General features: G+C 44.4%; 1 protein-coding gene across 1 annotated transcript in view; it reads left to right on the top strand.

The window, feature by feature from the left end:
• BICC1 (BicC family RNA binding protein 1) overlaps nucleotides 1-15600 on the top strand; it is a 564931-nt gene that overhangs the window by 379782 nt on the left and 169549 nt on the right. Inside the window, 2 exon segments of the mRNA XM_078784015.1 lie at nucleotides 1300-1431; nucleotides 7849-7999. Of these exon segments, the coding sequence (XP_078640141.1) occupies nucleotides 1300-1431; nucleotides 7849-7999 (283 nt within the window).

The raw sequence follows: 15600 nt of genomic DNA, 5'->3' as shown, positions 1-15600 counted from the left end.
TCACTGTCCCGGCACCAGGCCAAAGTCGATCCACGCTCCGGTGATCACCAGAAAAAAGTCGTATCGAGACCAGAATCCAGGTCGGCTGACAGTCAACGCTGCCGAAGAGGCCCTATGGGGGGGGGGGGGGGTGTCGGGCAAATGTCGGTCAGGCAAAGGTGCACCCAAAAGGCGACTGGGAAATCACACCTTCGGTTCACCAGACAATGACGCTGGGATGAACGTTCAACGGCTCCCAAAAGGAGAACCGCGAATTCCCCAATCGAAATCCACGTTACACACGCGATCCCATCTAGTGGCTGGGCGCGGTGAAATGGCTGGAGGAGGTGAAAAGGCTGGAGCGAGGCGAAATGGCGGACGGGCCCGTAATGGAGGCGTACCTGCTCTCCAACAACGATTCTCTTCGGAATCAACTGCAAAACCCGTCACGCAGGTTTATCTGTCACAGCGATCACGACTCTGTCACAGGAATCCCTTTCCCGGGAAAACCAATCTTCGCTCATGACGCACGTTCGCCAGCATCTGCTCGAGACCTCAACGCAGCTCGGCTTTTTTTTTTCGCGGACCTCACTTGCTTCGCTTTCGCTTCCTCTTCTTCTCTTCCGGTTTCTCCCGATCCCTTTCGTTTTTCTTTTAAAACACTAATTTTTCCTTTTGAAGACAATTATCTCCATTTCACTCAAACTATACCAAGAATAGTACATGGAACTAAAAATGCTTCCATTGGATGAAAACTACAAAGACGGAAGTGACGAATCCGTAACACAAGTAACAAACAGACAAACCAACCAACCAACACACTTGCCGGAATCTTTTCCGGCAAGTAACAAACCAACCAACCAACACACTTGCCGGAATCTTTTCCGGCAAGTAACAAACAGACAAACAGACAAACCAACCAACATTCTTGCCGGAGTCTTTTCCGGCAAGTAACAAACAGACAAATAAACGGACTCAAATGCAATACCCTCTCCTTTGGCGAGGGTAACAAACAAGAAAACAAGTGTAGTTGCATTCAAAGTACACCGCCCCCATTCCAAATAATTAAATATCCTCCAGCGCTGCATTGCCAGGGCGCCTCCCGCAGCGCCTGGAGATGGAATAGGAAAGGTGCGGTGTACAATAACTAAAATTAATTCATCTAAATTATTTGGTATAAACTCCAGAACATTGCTGGAGTGAGTATATTGAAGAGTGCTCTGGAGATTAACAAAATGTGAAAACATGAAACATCATGATAAGAAGAGAAACACGAAAAGTTGTTTGTTTTGTGCTTCAATCATTCTTTTTAACTTACAGGGCTGCTTGCCACTGGTGCTGCTGTTTGATCTTCAGGATGATGTTGAGGTCTCTCCCACAAAGCTTGCACAAATCATGGATTCTCTCGATGTCTTCATCAGTGTCAAACCCAAGCCACGGCAGCTGAGCAGGGTAAGGCAGAATTAAAGTAAAGAGATCAGAGCATTCATTCTGAGGCTGGATCCTTTATAGTGCTGCAGGGACCAATTGCCTCGTTGTGTTTTCTCCCACACATCTCCATCAACAATTATATCTTCTTCATTGAAGCAGTTGCTGGGCTTTTCACGAAACTTGGCAGATAGAGCAGACTCTCTTTGTAAAGTGCATATAAATCGTCATGTCTTTAAACGGAATCTGAAATTCTACAAAAAATAGGTGTTTCAAATAAAATGGACGATTGAGTTCCAGGTGTTAGAAAATACATAATCAACTAAAATGTCATCTTTGTGTATTAGCCTAGTCAAAAAATCTGAAAATGTGCCTTTATAGAATGATTGAGGCATTTTTGAGTAAAAGCAAACAAACCACTTTTTCTGGGGTAGTTTTTCATGCTGAATATGAATCTGTTGTTTGCCAAGCCCAAAAATGCGTAATTAGGTCACTAATCAAGGTCAAAGGTCAATGAGTGCAAAATTCAATTTTTTTGAAAAAATGCTTTATTTTACATCCCCTATCTGTACATTTCAATTATTTTACAATATTTTGTCTAGTAGGGTTGCTAAAGCTTTTCAAAATCTTCTTTTTAAAGGAAAACGTGAGGACACATCTATGCTCATTTGCCTTTATCTCTGTAAGGGGCGACAATTAGTTTTTGCGTAATTTGCTTGCAGTTTAACCTCTAAATGCACAATGGGGCAGAGTTTTTATGATCCTATTGATGGTCTAGAGATAGATTTTATAAAGACAGAATCTAAATGTCACCGGTAAACAACATAGGTCAAAGGTCAATGAGTGCGAAAGTCTTGCAATGACGTAACAGTTACTTGCACTTGAAACCATCCCTTTCACTCAACAGTGAAAGTGGCTTCATCTTTCTGACCCCAATGCATTTGCCATGTTTGTCAAATCATTTCCATTCAGACAGAGCAGGGTGTTCTTCAATAGACCCTTAATGATGAAGAATGAATCTAATAGCCTAGCATAAGCCATCTAGTTCGTACCCTAGGCATCAGGCATTAAACATTTCAGGAGTACAGGTAAGGGTCTTTTTAAGATTGTTAAAAAATGAAATATAAAATCAAATGAAAGTAAAGGAATGCATTCTTCTTTGGTGAGATACATGTACATACAAATGTGTAATGTATGCTTGACATCTCACATCATAGGCAGGCCTACATACATGTACATTTACCTAACAGTAGCAAAAAGACAGGCAGGGCATGGGCATTGACGATGAGTGCCTAATGCATCTACCACTAATGAATTAGTGATATCGGTTAGATGTTTTGTCTTGAAGAAGCTTTACTTTGTGTCTTTGAGAATAAGATTAAAACCCGGGCCAACACTGCCTGCGCTTATTCGATCATTTAAGGGCTGTTGCAGTATATCATACAACGTTGTAGTTTTCATGGTCAGAACATGCGTGCCTGGTGCTTAGTTTGGTTTCTGTTTCTCCCCTCAGGCCAACCATGGAACCTATTGCCAGCCTCAAGCGACAGCGTGAGGATGTGTCGTTTGAACTTTGTATCATTTGTCAGGGAACTAGCCAGGTCAAAGATACGATTTTCAACCAGACAAACCAGGGTATTGCTGCCATCAGAGAGGCGACCGAGCTCCGATGCAAACTTAGACACTATGAATTTCGATCAGCCGTGGACAGGCTTTCGACTCTCTTTGCAGAGCCTCCAGAAAGTCTCCCCAAACTTAAATGGCATAAGCTATGTTACTCTGCATACACACACAAGGGGAAAATAAATGCTAAGCTAGCCAAGGAACAATCGAAAAACGAAAAAGATCCTGAAAGAAAGAGTGTTTCGGCTGAAGCATGTCCGTTTTTACGCAGTAGTACTACTAAGATGAACTGGACATTGTGTATGTTCTGCCAGAACTTTGACAAGAAGCAGAAGACAAGTCGTGTCACAACCTTCAAAATGAGTAATGAAATTATGGAAAAAGCTAAATTTGTACATAACATCTTAGTCCATACTGCAAATGAGAATGATTTAATCTCAGCTGAGGCATGTTACCATGTTAACTGTCTTAGTAAATTCTTTAGGGATGTCAAAAGGGCGGAAACTGAAAGCAAATCAGCAGACATGGCGATATCATGGTTGTGTCAAGAGCTGCGTCACTCTGCTGAGAAAGGGCACGTATTTGAACTATCTGCAGTGTTCGAGAGGTACAAAGAGTTAGCCAGTGAGTGCGACGGCACAATTCCTACATCGTATCTTAGTAGACTGGGGACTTTTAAAGAAACTTTGTCGAATTGCATTGGGGACATTTATGAATTTCTTGTGCTAAGAAATGTGGCGCCTTCAGAGAAACAAACTTTGCTTCTTCCACGACATTTCAGTCACATACCTCTTTCAGAAATGGTGTGCGGTCAGAACAGTGCAGACTATATTCCCATATTTAGACAACAGGATGATCATTTTCTGTCTTTAGTGCACGTTGCTCTGCAACTCCGCAGTGATATCATGTCACATCCTGCATTCGAAGGTTGCGATGTAAGCGAAAAAGCAGAGTTGGCAAGTGTACCACCATCTGTACTCATGTTTGTGAATATCTTGCTTGGAGGCCAAAGTAGTGTCGATGCTGAGTTTGACGAAAGTGAGATGTCTGAAACTGGTTGGGTGAAGAAGACAAGGGTCCTTAGCATTGGACAAGACATGGTCTATGGTGTATGTGGAGACAAGAAGGCACCGCCTAAACACGTTGGAATGGGTATGACGCTGCACCAGTCAACTCGATCAAAGAAATTAGTTGAGCTATTCCATAATGCTGGGCACATAATCAGCTATAACCGGGTTCTTAGGTATGACACTGCCATGGCTGAAAACACTCTGAAAGCGCTTGATCAAGAAACTGGGGCAGTTGTTACCAGCAACCTGGTTTCGGGACGATTTGTGCATTTTTCTGGCGACAATATTGACATCAATGACTCTACCCTAGATGGCAAAAATACATTTCACGCTACTCAGTTAGCTGCCTGGCAGAGGGGGCCATCTGCTGAAAGCGGTCTTGGAGACATCAAACCATCCAATACGTCAACGTTGGATATACCAACAGCAGTTGAAAAGATCCAACAACAGCAGTTTCCGACACCATCAAAGAAGGTCACAGAAGATGCTGAAAAGTTCATTTGCCATATCTACAAGGAACCATCTGAGAACTGTAATCAAGCCCGCATTAAACTGTTCAACAAATGCCATGCAACGGAGACCCTACCTCCATCTAGTGATGCAGCAAAGTTCCACATAGAGCGTGCAAACTACCAAAGTTTCATTTGGAGAGAGGCCAGTAATCCAATGACAGATCTGCCACCGCCGACTGATTGTGGATGGAAACTCGTTGATGACAAGTTGTCACCGGTTCTTACAACTTTACCGTCAATTCCAAAGGGATGCCGAGAACTTACTCAGTGTGGTTGCAAGAAAGGTTGCAGTTCTGATAGTTGCTCTTGTCGGAAGTGGGGGAAACAGTTCTGCACTGAGGCCTGCAAGTGCAATGCCAGTGAAACACCATGTCGAAACAGGCCAAAGTAGGGGGGGGGGGGTCAGAGCTTACACAGTTAAGCTAATTGGCATTCCCCTGGATGGCTCCTCCTTCCAGCCAATCAGTCTGACAGACTGCAATTGATTCAGGATTAATTAAGAATACATGTGATAATGATCAACTGCCTGCACTCCAAACATGTTTGCCATGAAGTGCATTTTGCGCCTTGTGCCATGTAAGTGCACTTTGCGCCTTGTGACCGTTAGCCTTAATTAAGTGGCTAATTAGTCAAATATTGACATTTAGTGTAGAAAACAATCTTGCTATTATATAGGACTCAGGTAAACCACTTCACTGATGGTATTTAAGGCAACAATTCAAGTGAATTAAAACAGTATGTCAAAAAACGAAAAGTTGCTTCATTACGGATATATTCACAAAAATCTGATTTTTTCCCTTCACAATTCCCTTTACTTTCATAATTGTGAAAAGCTGTAGTAACCTTACCAGACAAAATACTGTAAAATAATTGAAATGTACAGATAGGTGATGTAAAATAAAACATTTTTTCAAAAATTTTGAATTTTGCACTCATTGACCTTTGACCTTGATTAGTGACCTAATTACGCATTTTTGGGCTTGGCAAACAACAGATTCGTATTCAGCACGAAAAACTACCCCAGAAAAAGTGGTTTGCTTGCTTTTACTCAAAAATGCCTCATGAATTCACGTTTCCCAGAAATTTGACTAGACTATATGGAATCCCAGGAGCTTGGTTAAAGAGGTAAAGCAAATGCTTCGGGGTAAAACTAGATGAGAACTCGACAATGTGGGGAGGACTGTGGCCCAAGCTGACCTTGTCGGGTAAAACAACTTTAAAAAACAATTTATTTGAGCGAGACAAAGCCAATGAAGTACTTTCAGAACTGAGTGCAACATTCACATATCCGGACTTGTACATCAGTATCCTCTCCAGTAATTTTCCAATTTATTGAGCCCCAATAATCATTAATCAGTCATCAGGCATTTTAGATGGGTATAGTAAACCATAGAGAAGAAAGGTTATCAATCGTATTAGTATTAATTAGTATATTAGTATTATCAAAGCGTATTAGTTTGAAACTCAATAAAACAATATGGTCGTTCCAAAATATTTCTCATTTGAGCAGAAGGCACATTTATGATGCGCTTCAGCACCTCCTCCCCTCCCCACACCCCCATTCTGGTCCCCCCCCCCCCCCCCCCACTCCCAGTTCAGATATGCCACCACATGATTTCCAGCTTTTCGGGGCAATTGATAAACATGTGGGTGGCAATGAGTTTTGAAGCGATTAGGATATGAAAGATGCCAATGTTTTTATGCCTCCGCTGACAAAGTCGCCAGACGCATTATGTTTTCGGGTTGTCCGTCCGGCTGTCTGTTTGTCTGTCTGGCTGTCTGTCTGTCTGTTTGTCTGTCCGTGAGTGATAGGTTTTCGTTGCCATGATAACTTGAGAACGGCTGAAGGGATCTTTGTCACACTAATAATGAGGTATAATGAGGTAAAGATTAACTGATTAGATTTTGGGGTCACGAGGTCAAAGGTCATGTTAGGTAAAAATCCTGTTACGAAAATAACTTGTGAACCAGTGATGAGATTTAGAACAAACTTGGTATCAGTATGTATGATGCAAAGATGAACCGATTATATTTTGGATTCAAGAGGTCAAAGGTTAGATGTCACGTCAGGTAAAAATGTGATAACTTGAGAACAGCTGAAGGGATTTAAATCAAACTTGGTACAGGTATGTATAATGATGTAAACACGAACCGATTACATTTTTTGGGTAAGCGGTCAAAGGTCATGTTTGGTAAAAATCCTGTTACCGTGATAACTTGTGAACCAATGATGGGATTTTGCCCAAACTTATACAATGATGCAAATATGAACTGATTAGATAATGGGGTCACTAGGTCAAAGGGCAAAGGTCATGTTTGGTAAAAATCCTGTTACCGTGATAACTTGTGAACCAATGATGGGATTTTGCCCAAACTTATACAATGATGCAAATGTGAACTGATTAGATAATGGGGTCACTAGGTCAAAGGTCATGTTAAGTAAAAATTCTGTTCCTTTTCTAACTTTTGAACCGGTGATAAGATTTTGACCAAACTTGGTATAAGCATATATTATGATGCAAAGATGAACTGATTACATTTTGGCATCAAAGGTGAGGAGTGAGGTGTTTTTGGTGAGGTCAGAGATCATGTCAGCTAAAAATATGACGCTGGAGAACAGCTGAGTGGATTTAAATGAAGCTTGGTACAAGTATGTATATTGTATACCGGTAATGATATAATAATGTGGCCGGAGGCAAAAATCGATCGACGTCGTGACGTTGAAGTGCTGTTCTAATTTTTACAGTTTAAGTGTTTACATGCTTTTGGCATTAAAGCGTTATCCAACTAATTGGATACAACAAACAACAACAGGCATTTTAAGGCCATTTTCCCTGCTAGAGTGGGGGTTAGCCATCCAGCTAATTGGATGACACACAAAAAGTCTTCCAGGTGGGTTCCGTCAAATGTAGGCAAAGTTTCATCATCATCCTCTTTGTTCAATTTTACCCAAAGAAAAAGTGAAGAAAAACCACCGTTTAGAAGCCATTTTTCCCCGCAAAGCGGGGGTTGGCCTTTTTCGGGGACCGTGGTTGTTGTTGCAAGTTGCAAGTTGCAACCCAAGGAAAAAGTGAAGGTTAACCTTTAACCCTTTAACCAGATATGCAAGTTCAGTGAAGCATTTTTGTAAGGAACCCAACAAGCAATTCAAAAATGAAATTAGATGCTCTATTGAGTATAAACTTCATGCCAGTGTACTTTGATAACGTGACTTTGTTTTACTTCCTTTATTGAAGTCGGTGATTGTGAAGAGTGTTGAGAAAAATGCTTCAAATGCATACAAGGCTCGAAGGCTACTGCTGGGTATCGAAGGCAATGACGATCCATCTCAACCCGAACCCAAGAATTGTGCAGACACAGCCATGGGTCTTCCCCTCTCCACTGCTGGTATGGCTGCCACTTGGACACGATGATCACTCTTTGATGAAATAGATGCATTTATGCAGCTCGGGGAGTTAGGAGAGTACTGAAAGGGGAACAGATGGTCTAAAATTCCACCATGTTTGTATATGTAATCTGTAGATGGCCCCCGAGAACCAATAGCTAATTCATAGACGATGAGATTTGTTTACATTTTCTATATACTTGCCTGGTATTCATTTTATTCTGATATATTGTTGAAGCTTCATTCTTTTTTCTCAATTTTCTTCTTTGTGAGCCAAACTTTGTGTGGCAAATGATGACTTGTTGTGAACTTGTCTCTCAACCCTCCCCCCCCGTCCAATATATAACTGCTCCTCCCTACCATTGCCTCCTTCCCCTATCTTTAACTGTGTGACTTCAAACATCCGAGGTCTCCACTCTGAACTGGCAGATCCCTCAATCCAGGCCGCTGCAGATAAAGTAGACGTCATCTGTTTTGTTTACCAGAACCATTCCTCTCACAGGACATACCAGAATCTTTAGCATCTCTCCCTGGTTACAGTCTCATCCAATATGATAGGTCTGAACCACGTCCTAGCAGTGGAGATGCACTTTACACCAACAACTCAAATTAGCAATCCCCTGTACTGATCGTACACCTCCCAAACCCCAGGACTGCCTCCGGCTGAAACTCCCCATCCGTTTCCACCTCTTGTTAATCTGTGTGTTGTACTGTCCATCATAACAGTGACAACTTCATATACATCTCTCTTAGACAACATGGACAAACTTTTAACCAATCATCACAACTCTCTCTTCCTCATATGTAGTGATTTAATTTGTCACCCTGCAACCTGGCGAGGTGTTGGTACCTCTCTCACCAGCCTGGAATTTCAGCAAAGGACTTCTGTGACTCCATGTGACTGACTCAATCTGTAAACTTTCCAACCCGGATCTCTCCAAATGACAAACACTCCCTCCTTCAATTGGCTTATCAGATCATATGCTTGTGAAAGCAAACATCTCCCTGGCTATTCTCAGAGAGCTGCCTTGACATCAGAGAGTTCACTCAAGCAGATTGGCAGGGACTGCAAGCAGCCATCTCCCTTCAGGACTGGTCTCCTATATCTACTACCCCCAATGTTAACTTAGCCTGGGAATTCTTCCACAGAATCCTGCTCTCTCTCTCAAAGCTCTTACACGAGCCTCGATCTTGTATACAAAAAAGAAAGAAAAAAGTCTGTTTCTGGAATATGTTCCCCTTCCATCCCTTCCCTCTCTTCAAATTTCACCACAGCAGTCTCCACTCATGCAAAGGTGGAATGCCTCAATTCTGTGTTTGCTTCCAAATTTGCATCCTCACCACCTAATTCTCAGTACCCATACTTCCCTGTCTTACCCAACTGCTCCTGAACTTGTATTTTGCACCTGAGAAGATGGAGAAGGTTTTTTTTTTCCAACCCTCGCCTCTGACTCTGCTGATGGACCGGATGTAATCAGCCCACGTGTCCTAAAAACCTACTCTGTTGCTCTTGCAGATCTGATCTGTGCCCTTTTCACTCTGCCATTTGTGCTAGGTGTTAGATCATCTTCCATCTGCTTGGAAATCCACCAACATCACTGCATAATACAGACTTGGCATTTAATATGGAATATTTTTTTTGTGGGGGTGAACTTACTTTTCAAGATGTCTTAGAACCAAAACTTCATTGGAATTATATTGAAATTATTCTAGATTATGTTAATGTGACCTTTAAAAGAAACAAAAACCACATTTGACATTTCAAAACAAATAAATGGATCCTTGAAAGTGATGTAAACTGATATCGAACTCAATTCATGGACAGTACTGTGTTAAACTTCTGTACGTTTTCCAGAAGTATCTCTTTATTTTGCACATTAGCCAAAATTTTTTTTAACAAAAACAAAAGTTAAATTACGACTGGGATTACGGACAGTAAAATTACAGTTCAGTACTTCGTGTAACACCCACGAGCATTCAGGAGAGCACGTACACGTTGAGGCATGCTGTTCACAAGATTTGCCAAGGTTTGGACAGGAATCGCTTGCCATGCAGTGACAATAGCCTGCTGCAATTCACGCACAGAGGTCGGCTGCTGGTCCAAGTGGTCGATTTGATGCGTTAATTCTGCCCACAAGTTCTCTATAGGATTCATATCCGGGGACATGGCAGGCCACTCCATATGCTCTACACCACAGTCAGCAAGAAAGTGTTGGATCATGCGAGCACGATGAGGCCGTGCATTGTCATCTTGGAAGACAAAGTTTGGTCTCGTTTGGTCTCGTTGGTCTCGATTGGAGGTCTCGTCTCTTCAAAGCTGTCCATGCACGCTCGCTTTCGAAGTTAAGTAACTTTTCTCAATTGTGTTTTTGTCGAAACTGGTCTTGTATGTACCTATTGGGGTGTCTTGAATAGTATTCTTGGCGTTGGTTTTTCATACCTGTGTACAGAATCGTCGGTCTCTCTTATCGCGTATTCTGAGGCCTAAGTGTAGTACTAGGCTACTGTGTCCAACCTTCTTGAGGCTTCGCCTTCTTGAGGCTTGAGGCTTCGTTTTTGTCTCAGCGGTTCTCTGATCGCGCTGCAATTATTTTCCGGTCTCTGTTTTTCACGGTCTTTTCATCCCATACTTCCTTGTTTTAAAATCTCAAAAAAAAACCCAAAAAACATTTCCTTCTGTTCTTATTCGTTTATTCGTTCTTATTTGTTCGTTCGTTCGTTTTTCGACCACGTTGTTTCGTTTGTGATCACGTTGTTAAAAAATGTCTCATCTGACCCCTGAAGACCTGTATTCTGTCATATTCTATAACACCTTTTTCTTCTTCTTCTATAAAAGGATGCTTTCGACTTGCTCACCAAATCCATTCATTCCAAAAAAAAATTCCATCTCTTATAGTGCATCTTTCATTCATTCCCTAAACTCTCCAGCACTCCATCCTCCCTCCAGCGTCCTCAAACGTATTTTTGACTCGAATGTCTCAAGAAACTCATTTTGCAATAAATGTTCGTTTCCCATTAATCGTACATTTTTCAAAATCCCATCACCCCAAAATGCCATTTCCCATCACCCCCCCCCCCCCCTCTAAATCTACCCCCTTGCCCATCCCCTCCAAATCATCCCCATCACCCATCTCTTTCAAATCTTCCCCCTTGCCCCTCCCCTCCAAATCTTCCCAATCACCCATTCCTTTCAAATCTCCCCCCACACCCCTCCGCTCCGAGACTCTCCCTCGCTCCTCCCCTCCTAGACTCCCCTCTCACCCCTCCCCCTCAAAGCGTCCTCCCCGCTTCTTCCCCCTTCCAACATTCACCTTCATCTCCCTCAACCTTCTGCCTCGCTCTTCCCCCTCGTCAAATAACACCTCACTGCGCCTCTCCCAATCACCATCAAACCTTTTGTCTGCCCCATTCTTCCCTTTCTCCAAGCTATTCTGTAATCTCCGACACACCTTCAACAGCTCTCCCTACCTCTTCCTCCTCTTCCACATCTTACCCTACCGCTCCCCCCCCCCCCCCCCACCCTGTTCTGTATCCGATGCTCCCCCTTCCTCTTCCTTAACAGTATGGACCTCAAACATCCGGGGCCTTCGCTCAAACCTGTCTGATCTCTCCATACAGGTTGCTTCTGACAAACCAGACGTGATCTGCTTAACAGAAACTTTCCTCCTTCATGATGTCTCTGATTCCTTGGTATCTCTCCCAGGTTACTCCCTCCTCCGGTATGATAGACCTGAGCCTCGTCCTGGAGGTGGGGTTGCTATCTTTATAAAAAACTCTCTTCCTCACTCGCCCTGCACTGCCCTCTCTCCACCTCACCCCCAGGAATACCTTTGGCTACGGCTTCCCCTTCGCTCCCACCTTTTGTTCATATGTGTGTTGTACCAATGTACCATCCACCAAACAGTGATGACTCCATCTACATCTCGCTGTCTGAGAATATGGACCAACTTCTATCTACCCATCCCAACTCTCTCTTCCTCATATGTGGTGATTTCAACTGTCACCATGCCAGTTGGCTGGGTGTGGGTACCGCTCTCACCAGCCATGGCTCTTCAGCAAAGGACTTCTGTGACTCACTGGGACTGACACAATCTGTCAATTTCCCGACCCGGATTTCAGTCAACGGAGCATCTTCTCTTCTGGACTTGGTTATGACTAACTTCCCTGAAAATGTCTGCTGCTCCTCTTCTGCTCCAATCGGCTCTTCTGATCATGTGCTTGTTAAAGTGGACATCTCTCTGACCATTCTCAGAGAGCCTCCTCAGCGTCGACGAGTCTGGCATTTCACTCAGGCCAACTGGCATGGTCTTCAAGCAGCCATCAATCATCTGGACTGGTCTCCCATCTCTACTGCCTCTGACATAAATTCTTCCTGGGAATTCTTCCAAAGTAAATTGCTCTCTCTCATGCACAGATTTATCCCATCTCGTCTTCTGTTGTCTTACCCTTCCTCCCGTCCATGGTACACTGAATCTTGTGGTGAGGCAGTTGCCCAGAAACAACTTGCTTTCGTCTCCTGGAAAGCAAATCCAACGGAAGGAAATCTCATTTCCTTTCACAAAGCCCGAAACAAGTGTGTGTCCACCCTCAGGAGAGCCAGGAAACAATATCTCTCCGTTCTCAGGACCGAACTCTCTTATGTCTCCCTCTTCCAAATCCTGGTGGCGTCTGGTCAAATCTGTTTCTAGTGTTTGTTCCCCCTCCATCCCCTCCCTCACCTCAAATGGCCACACGGCTGACTCCGCGCGTGAAAAAGCTGAATGCCTCAACTCTGTGTTTGCCTCGAAATCTTCTGTCCCAAACCCATCCCTCTCTGTACCCACCGTACCCAGTCGTACCCAGCTGCTCCTGGACTCTGTGTCCTTTCCTCCTGACAAGGTGGAAAGGTTTCTGTCAACTCTCGACTCGGATTCTGCAACTGGACCTGACGGCATCAGCCCACGGGTCCTAAAATCCTGTTCTTCTGCTCTTTCACTCCCTCTCTCTGTTCTCTTCACCCTCTCTTTTGCTCAAGGTCATCTTCCATCTGCTTGGAAATCTGCCAACATCACCGCTTTGCACAAAAAAGGTGCAAAAACAGATCCCAGCAACTACAGACCAATCAGCCTTCTCCCAATTATCAGCAAAGTCATGGAATCCATCATTGCTTCAGATATGAAATCTTTCCTCTTCTCCAATGGCTTGATCTCTGATCATCAATTTGGTTTCAGACCTGGACACTCTACTCTGGACATGCTGCTTCTGCTTTCTCAACAATGGATGGAGGTCCTCAATGCCAAACAGGAAATTAGAACAGTCTCCCTTGACATATCACGTGCCTTCGATACGGTCTGGCACGCCGCTCTGCTCACCAAACTCTCCTCTTTTGGTATCAATGGAAATCTCCACGCATGGCTGGCGGACTTCCTCTCTAGTCGTAGTCAACGTGTGGCCCTGAATGGGTTTCTCTCATCTCCTCTTCCTGTTCAGGCTGGAGTTCCACAAGGCAGTGTTCTGGGCCCTGTGCTTTTTCTGGTCTTCATCAATGATCTCTCTGACTCTCTCGAAAATCCTCTGTATCTCTTTGCTGATGACTCTACTCTCTGTCGCTCCATTCTTCATCCCTCAGATCGGCAGTCTGCTGCCTCCTCACTCTCTGCAGACCTGGACAAAATCACAGACTGGGCAAACAAGTGGAACACGTCTTTCAATCCTGACAAATCTCACACTCTTACGATGTCTCTCCGAAAAGACCGACTGGACAACCCTCCCATCCACTTTCTGAATAATCGTCTCCAAGAAGTTCTGTCACTCAAGCTTTTTGGTCTCACTATCTGCCATGATCTTTCCTGGGAAAACCACATTTCAAATCTGGCCTCCAAAGCCAGTCGCCGACTGGGCATCCTCCGTCGTGCAAAGTCCTTCCTTGGCACACCTGAGCTCCTCACCACATACAAGGCTTTCATCCGCAGCTCAATGGAATACTGCTCTCCCCTCTGGGCTGGTGCTCCTGCCTCACACCTAGCTCGTCTTCACGCTGTTGAAACCAAAGCATTCAGAATCATTGGAATCTCCCACGATGAAGCTAACTCCAAGGGCCTCTCACTCACTCACCGCAGGCAGGTTGGTGGTCTTTCCATCTTCTACCGACTCCTCTCTGGCCTTGCCCCCCCAGCTCTCTCTGGGCTCTGTCCCGCAAATATTCCTACAGGTCGCACAAGATCTGCCTGCAACCCTCTTATGGTCAAACTGCCAAAATCAAGACTCTCTGCTCACCTTCACTCCTTCATTCGTCTCTTCTCCCGCCTCTGGAACAAACTCCCTCACTCTCTTCAATCCCACTCCACCCTCCAGGTCTTTAAAACTCATGTTCACCACCATCTCTTATCTTCCCCCATCCAAAACCTTGATCTTTTCTACCCCCGCTAATTTCACCCCAATTCCACTTTTTTGAAATACCAACTTCTGTCCTGGAAGTCCTTGGTGTCCTTGTGTTTTATACTTCTCCCTCCACCCCCCCTCCCCCCTTCCCACGCCTCCTCCCCCCAAGCCCTCTCCCTTCCACACATCTCCCTGCTCTCAAATGTTGTGTTTGTGTGCTTCCCCTTCCCTCCCCATCTTGTTTTCCGCTCCCTCTTTTTGTGTGTTTTGTTTGTCTGGTTGATTTGTTTGTGAAGTAAATGTTAGCTCTTTCACAAGCCTCGATTCAGTATACAAAAAAAAAAAAGAAAAAAAAGTTTCCTCGAAAGGCTGCACGAGCAAATGGAAGCAATGTTTCTTCCAGAATGGCCCTGTACTTGAACTGGTTCAGGTTTCCATTCAGAACAACCAGGTCAGTTATGCCCCCTGCATGAAAAGCAGCACAAACGGTCACCCCACCACCTCCAGCTTGGACTCTTGGCACGATACAATCTTTGTTGTAGGCTACATGCACTTGTCTGCGCACTCGGATGCGGCCATCTTGACGATATACCAGAAATCTAGACTCGTCACTGAAGATCACGTGGTTCCAGTGTCCTGGCTGCCATTGACGGTGCTCTCTGGCCCACTGCAATCGGCGCTGGCAGTGTTGTTGTCTGGTCAGGCGTGGCTTTTTCAGGGGACACCTGGCACGATAGCCTGCTTGAATCAGTCGTTGGTTGACTAGCCTTATGCATACAGGCACATTTGTCAGTTGCTGCCACTCAGCCCTAAGCCGATTAGCTGACTTGGTACGGCCATTGCGGACGAACCGGTGCAGCTGGCGATCAGCCCTCCTTGTGGTTCTGCGGGGACGTCCTGGCCTCGGTATTGGAGTAGGGACACCCCTCTGAGCATTTCGTTTCAGGATCTGACACCTGACCTTGAGTGATGCCATACTGCCGAGCAATAGCACGCTGTTTCATGCCGTAATTTCGTAAAGCCACCACTCCATGACAAACAGCATTGTCGAGTTGACGGACCATCTCCAGAGGAAGCAGCAATAACTTTTGGAGATGTGCAGCAGTTGTTTTCCACGAATACAGAACGCAACAACCCTTGTATACCCACTGTGAAGCCAATCATCAAATGCACCTGTCCGTACATTTTGCCATGCCACCTGTGATATAATCCTGTTGTTGACTTCTTGCTGCGACAGAGAATC

This window comes from Myxine glutinosa, chromosome 8 (genome assembly GCF_964187855.1).
Source record: "Myxine glutinosa chromosome 8, kmMyxGlut1.1, whole genome shotgun sequence".
In the NCBI taxonomy this organism is placed as follows: Eukaryota; Metazoa; Chordata; class Myxini; order Myxiniformes; family Myxinidae; genus Myxine; species Myxine glutinosa.
The sequence above is the reverse complement of the archived record's forward strand: the minus strand, read 5'-3'. Positions and strand labels throughout refer to the sequence as shown.